The sequence below is a fragment of the Saccopteryx leptura genome, chromosome 1 (assembly GCF_036850995.1).
Source record: "Saccopteryx leptura isolate mSacLep1 chromosome 1, mSacLep1_pri_phased_curated, whole genome shotgun sequence".
Classification (NCBI taxonomy): domain Eukaryota; kingdom Metazoa; phylum Chordata; class Mammalia; order Chiroptera; family Emballonuridae; genus Saccopteryx; species Saccopteryx leptura.
The window spans coordinates 37,246,844-37,253,876 of NC_089503.1; the positions used below are offsets into that span (position 1 = coordinate 37,246,844).

The 7,033-nt window shown below is 50.1% G+C and overlaps 1 protein-coding gene across 1 annotated transcript; it reads left to right on the forward strand.

Annotated features, from left to right (window-relative positions):
- Positions 1-2,533: 2,533 nt before the first annotated feature.
- Positions 2,534-5,318, forward strand: LOC136392165 (centrosome-associated protein CEP250-like). The gene has a single exon (XM_066364219.1). The coding sequence runs from the start codon at positions 2,795-2,797 to the stop codon at positions 5,093-5,095; it is 2,301 nt and encodes a 766-aa protein (XP_066220316.1). The 5' UTR covers positions 2,534-2,794; the 3' UTR covers positions 5,096-5,318.
- The last annotated feature ends 1,715 nt before the right edge of the window (positions 5,319-7,033 follow it).

A 7,033-nucleotide genomic window follows, 5' to 3' on the forward strand; every position in this document is an offset into this window, starting at 1 on the left:
GAGACGCCATTCTCCATTGTCCCCGAAACATCTCTTTCTCCCTAACAGTTGAAAAGAACAATTCCATCCTTCAGTGCATTGTTTAAAATAGACCGCAGAATCACTATAAAAGACAGGAAAAGAGCCTGACCTGTGGTGGCACAGTGGATAAAGCGTTGACCTGGAACACTGAGGTCACCGGTTCAAAACCCTGGGATTGCCTGGTCAAGGCATATATGGGAGTTGATGCTTCCTGCTCCTCCCCCCCCCCCTCTCTCATTCTAACTCTGTCTCCTCTCTAAAATGAATAAAAAAAATTAGACCTGAAAAGATACCAATCCAATAACAACTCATCTACCACAACGACAATCCATTTAAAACACGAGGGACTCTTTGGTCAGTACGAAGGGTAGATAAATGGTGATGGAAGGAGACTTGACTTGCGGTGGTAAACTCACAGTACAGTGTCCAGATGATGTGCTGTGGCGTTGTGAACCCGAAACCTCATATCGTAGTGCTGTTAACCACCCCAGTCATTCAATAAAATAAGAAAAAAGAAATCACAACACAGCAAAGGACAAAGGGTATGAGCTTTGAAATCTATCGTTTCAGTCATGACTGTTTCACTTGTCATCTTGGATATCTTGGGCAAGTGACTGTCTTCCCTGAACCTTTTCCCTTCTTGACAGTGAACCCATTGCACCTTCTTCATGTATGTCTTTCCTCACAAAAGAAAGGAAAGTATGATTGAGCAAAGAAGAAAACTTCAAAACAACTCTCAAATTAAGACAAAAAGGTCCTTCTCCACATTAATATGTATCTTTCACTTGGCCACGTGTATCTGAAACCGTTTCTATTAAGGGCACGGTTACTCAGCGATACTGCCTGTATTCTAGACCAGATAATTCTCTCTTCCTCTGAGCTGTCATTTGAGTTTAGTACATTTAGAAATATCTCAGGTCTCCACCCATCTGATGTCAGAAGTAAATTCTGTTCCCCTTCCTCCCGTCCCTAGCTAAGATGGAACATTTCAAACATCTACTGGCATGGCATCACCTAATGCCGTGATAGCGAACCTATGACACGCATGTCAGCACCCACAGGAGTAGCCATATTCGATGACATGTGGCCGCATACCAGAGAAATATGGGGCCACATGCCCAGTGGGATGATTCATCCTCAGCTTCTGCACAGCCAGGAGCAGTAGCCAGGATAAAACATTTACTGTAGTGTAGATTCTGTGCCGGAGGTCTATAGGACAAAACATAAGAACACCGGCACAAAGTGTCTAGTTCTGGGACTTACGGTTAGGCCGTTTTTCTCAAAGTGACATACCACCCAATCTATGCTCGGTTTTTTGGTGATTTTTGACACACCAAGCTCAAAAGTTTGCTCATCAGTGACCTAATCCTTCCCTAAACCGCTGGTTTAGAAAATCCCTCCCTAAGAAGACAAATCTGCTTTCCTTCTATTGAAAAAAATAAAAAATAAAAAACCTTGCAAAATTCTCCTTCTCCTGCCTTTCTTGCAGTGAAGCCCAGACATGAAGCCACGTCTCCTCTAATCCCATGCACCAATCCCGAGTACCGAATCATGCTTCAGTCGTGCAAAAACCAGTTAGTGCCCACAGTCTACTATGCAGACTGCCATTAGGGTGACACCATGGAAAGTTATATCATATACCAAAGACGGCGCACCACTGACCAGAGATACTGGTGCAGCAGCGCACACTGGGTGTCGAGAACAAAACGGCTCTTCAGTGTCATTTGGGCTACATTGCCTTTCATCTTTCCCGACCTTTCACGATGTCTAATGGAAAGCGAATGTACATCTTTGTTAAAATAGCCTTGGATACATGAGGACTGAAAAATAAGCTACGTTAACCCAGCACAAGAATATCCCAAAAAGTTTAAAAACGTGACGTTAAAGAAAGGAATTTTCCAAACTAAGCACTCAATTGACAAAAATCAGAAATAATTTTGGATGTGAAGAGGGTCAGTTACTGCTGCCTGCACCCCAAGTCTGGCTCCTGAGTGAGATTGGGGCCACCATGATATCACGTGTCACCACCCTTGCAGCCAGGGTCCTAGATTGATGACTGCCTTACCCTCCCATTAAAATGCATTTGCTTCCAAGTTTTCTTCATTGTAGCGATGACCCCCAAGCAGCTGAATCATGGGAGAACCCTGAGAAACCTCCTTCCCCAACCCCGGGTCAAGAGAGCCTCCTTGAGAAAGGCCCTGATACCAGGAAGGGGAGGACACTGAGCAGACCCCACTGTACCATACTGCAGGAGCCATTGCAGAGCAGCAGACCCGCTCCCCATGTGTGCCCCACTGTCTGCCACCAGGGTGCGCTGCAAGCCTACCTGCGGGTGGGGGAGGGGTATATAGCCCTGGAAGCTCCTGGCCTCCCTGTGCCTTTGTTCTAATTCTAGAACTCCCCCCAACTGCCCTGACGACCAGCCTAGTGACACATTTGTCTCCCAGATCTCCCTGTACCCTTCGCCTTCTCCCACGTCTCCCTGGTACTCTTGGCGGTACTTACTCTTTGCATACTTACTCTTCGTGCTCTTCGTATCTCTGTGGACTGAGCAGCCTCGTCTTCCTCTCCCTCCACCGAGAGGTAGGCTGCAGCCCCGCTCCCCAGTCGGGGGGTGGGGGGCCAGAATTGGGCCACCACTTTCCCCAGACCCTCCTCGTACTGGGCCCTTGGGTTTCCACAAACATCACCCAGATCACACCGTCTCCTGACCAGGAGGTCAGCACCCAGGTCACCGGGGCTGGCGGTGTTCGGCGGGGCTCAGTAACCCACCATGAACTGGATGAAAGCGCTAGCAGGAAGGAGGAGGGCTCCATCCCTTTCCTCGGGCACAGCCCTGCAACACCTGCCCACTGCCGAGGAAAGTCCTCTAGCTAGCGTGGACACCGGTCCGTTTCTGTCGTCATTCCTGTCCTCCGGTAGGACTCTGCTACTCGATGGCCACGTGCAACTCAAGAGAGGCCTGCAGAGGCAGGAGCGGCATCTTTTCCTGTTCAATGATCTCTTGGTTGTGGCCAAAATTAAACGTCACAACCAGTTGAAGATGAAAACCAGTATCAAATTAAGTGACATGTGGACAGCCAGCTGTGTGGACGAAGTGGAAGAAGGCAATTCCAACGCCATGAGGTCCTTTGTCCTGGGCTGGCCCACGGTGAACTTTGAAGCCACTTTCAGTTCCCCACAAAAGAGGGACGAATGGCTCTCTACCCTTCAGAGACACATCCGCCTCGAGAAGGAGAAGGACTATCCCAAGAGCATTCCCCTCAGAATCTTCACCAAGGACGTGGGGAACTGTGCCTATTATACAACTATAAAAGTCAGCAATTCAGACACGGCCAACCAAGTCATCCACACGGCACTGGCAAGGCTCCGGGTGACTGACCCTGACAGAGCCTACCAGTTATGGGTCAGTTCCGGCCCAGAAGCGTCACCATACCCACTTGCTGGACACGAAATCCCTTATAAAATCCAAATGAGCCATCTTCAAGACACGGCTCTGCTGACACGGGGCTCAGAGGACTCCGCCTGCACTTCCAGCCTGCCAGAGCCCTTCCTCACGGAGCAGCTGCCCGGGCGGACGCAGTGCCGCTTCACCCTGCAGCCCCACCATCCAGCTGCGGCCCAGCAGACAAGCGTTTCCGGGCGGAAGCCGTGGATGAGAAATGGCTTGTCTCCTTTCAGAACCTGGTCCCTCAGAAACAAATCGAGGGCTTCCAGACCAGTGGGAAGGAAAACAGAATCTCTGACAGAGACCCCAGAGCCACCTCACCAGGCTTCTGGTGTCCCAGAATCCAACTCCCTGCAGGACAGTCAGAAAGACTTGCCCACAGAATCAACCCAAGGGCATCCTACCATTCGGATGTCCCGGTTACAGGTTGCAGAACAACTTCGAGATATGCTTACAACCCAGTTACAGGCGACCAAACAAGTAGGAGCTGTGCAGGCAGCCCTGGGGATGGCGACAGAGACCCTCAACGCTGTCCAGACAGCCCAGGAACAGGCTGCGGACGAGCTTGGGCCTGTGCGCGTGGCCCTGACAGCCGCACAGGAAGGACTGGGGGATGTGCACAGAGCCCTGTCAGAGGCCACGAAAGGGCTGCAGGTGCTACAGACCGCCATGTTCACAGCCAGGAAAGAACTCAGAGCTGTGAACACAGCCCAGGATGGCGTGAAGGAAGCACTTGGTGCTCTGAAGGAGGTGCATTTACAATCCCAGAAGGAGCTTGAATCTCTCCACAGAGCTCACATGACAACCAGGAAAGGGCTCAGGGCTGTGATCACTGCCCAGAGTGTGGCAAAGAGCAAGCTGGGACATGCACAGGCCTCCCAACTGAAAACAACGGAAGGCCTTTTCGCTATAGATACAGCCCTGGCAGCGGCAAAGGAACATCTAGATGCTGTGCAGACAGCCCGACTGGGGCCACAGGAAGATCTGGAAGCTCTGCACACAGCCCTGTTTGCCGCAGCTGAAGCCCTGGATGATGTCCAAACCAGCCAGTTCCAGTCAACTGAGGAACTTTTAGTGGCAGAGGCAGCCCAGGATGAGATGTCTGAGGGCCTGGGGGCGTTACACACAGCTCTGTTCGCCACAGAGGATGGCCTCTCTGCAGCAGAGACAGCCCAGGCTACAGCAAGGGAAGAGCTCCTGGCCATGAACACGGCCCAGCTTGCTGCCATGGAGGGCCTTGGGGCGATGCAGGGATCCCACCTGGAGGGAACAGAGGCTGTTGTATGTCTGCAGACGGCCCTGTTTGCAATCCTGGATACCCTAGGACCTGTGCACACAGCCCAGTTTGCTGCCACCAAAGGACTGGGAGCTGTGTGCACTGCCCAGTCTAAAGCCAGGAAAGAACTGACGGCTCTGCACACGGTCCACCATCATCTGCAGCCAAATGAATGGCCTGTGGTGGGAAAGATCGCCCAGCAGCACAGGTCTAATCTGAGGCAAGAAACAGAGAAACACGCGAGCTCAACACTTGGCTTCGTGGAAGACACACCAGATCTTCCTAGTACATCTCACCGGGATGGTCGGGGAAAGGAGCAGTGCCCTCCTAGTCCCCTGCCTTGTGCGTGATCCTGCCGCAACTCTTTGGTTGTGGGTGATGTGTCAGCCCAGACTCACGGCCCACAGTCCTTAGTGATTGATGCAGGGGCCAAATACACAACCAAAGACATTTCACCACCAGAATCTGATGATTACAAGACTAGAAACTGGGCTAAAAATGACATCAAGACAATCATCATCATGACCCTTTCCAATGAAAGACCTGGGATAGGGAGCATAAAGGTAAACACTGCTCCTACTTAGGACAACAAAGTCATTCTCTTCATTGAGACCATTAGGCAAAACTTGAAGATGACATGGCCTGTGCATGTCCCAGCTTGCTCTTTGCCACACTCTGGGCAGTGATCACAGCCCTGAGCCCTTTCCTGGTTGTCATGTGAGCTCTGTGGAGAGATTCAAGCTCCTTCTGGGATTGTAAATGCACCTCCTTCAGAGCACCAAGCGCTTCCTTCACGCCATCCTGGGCTGTGTTCACAGCTCTGAGTTCTTTCCTGGCTGTGAACATGGCGGTCTGTAGCACCTGCATCACCTTGGTGACTGGGAGGCCCGTTCCTTTTCAGATCATGGGCGTGGTCCCATTGCGTGATGCTTCCAATACCCTCAGAGCACTAGAAAGAGCAGCTTCTGTGGAGAAAACAGACATTATGTCAGATTCATCTCCAGAGAGAGCCAGGTGGTGACTAAAGAACATGGACTGTGCGGAGAGCTGTAATTGCAGTGAAACCATCCATAGTCCTTGGGACGCTTGTCATCAATAGGCAAGAATAATGCCGCTCATCAAAAAGAAGAAAAGCATACCCGGGACTGAAGGGAATCCTGTGAGATGTTTCCCCGAGTCCACACCAGTGGCCTTTTCTCTGATCTCTCACAGTCACATGCCCTCACAGGATCACTGCCCAAAACCGCCCAGTGATGTCACTGAACTGCAAAACCAGACTGATTCAAGACCCACGAGTGTCACGGTACTGGTTTCGGGCTTCTCTATTGGAATCGTATTTGTATTAGTAGTGCGTTGCTCTGCAGAGGCTCCAGAAAAGACAGCTGTGATGAGAGATAAAATATAATACTGACTAATCTGACTTTCCTTTCGAAGGTGACCTAAAAGCATCAGTTACCTGAGTCTGGAGAAAGACAGTGAAAACTCTCTTGTATGACAGGAATGCTCCTGTCAACATGTCTGTGATCAGAGCCTGGCTGCTCTCTGCTGAAAGGTTTCTAAGCTGTCCTGCATCTTAGGGCAGTGAGCCAGAAAACAGGACTGCTGAGTCCTCCTTTTGCTGAGGATCATTTGGAAGCTGTGAAATTGAGAGGATGCCAGTGGATCAATATTTCCAGAATGGAAGACCGAGCAATGTGGCTGTCAGGCCTTTTTCCTAGCCAGTCACTGGGATCTGGGTTTCCTTACCTCCACAGTCTTGACATCATATTGCCGCAGTTGATTCACCTTGACATCTAGTTGATAGCCCATTCGTTTATTTCTCTGCCAGTGGCTTATTTCATATCCATGGACCTTTCTCTCCTCTCTTGCCTTAAAGGTGGCACTGGCACATCTCCTGGACTATCCCCTGGGATGAGTAGGCCTTGCCATCAGAATGAAGGCATAGAGTCAGGAATGGTTATTTGCCTTCCTCCCGGGAACTTACACCAAGTTGCTCAGAACCTACTGGGTCTCTTTGGTTCACCATCAGAATGCTCTTTCAACCACAAATCCACCCTGTTTTGAATCCTCTTCTTGAGCTCCAGGAAACTTACATGTGAAATGATCTTTCCCTGTTTTCTTCAATGTTGCACATCTCAGTTACAGAGAAAAAGCTCCTGTGTTCTGCAGGATACAAATTGGTCCATTATTAGCAAGAATCATCTGCACTCTGCACAGTTCTTTTGGATACTCTAATATACTGAAGGTTAATACTTTGTTACTATTGCTGTTAAGCAGTGATTTTCAAC

What these genes read in the sequence shown, in the direction of transcription:
- LOC136392165 (XM_066364219.1), top strand. Translation starts at nt 2,795, where the DNA reads ATGAACTGGATGAAAGCGCTAGCAGGAAGGAGGAGGGCTCCATCCCTT.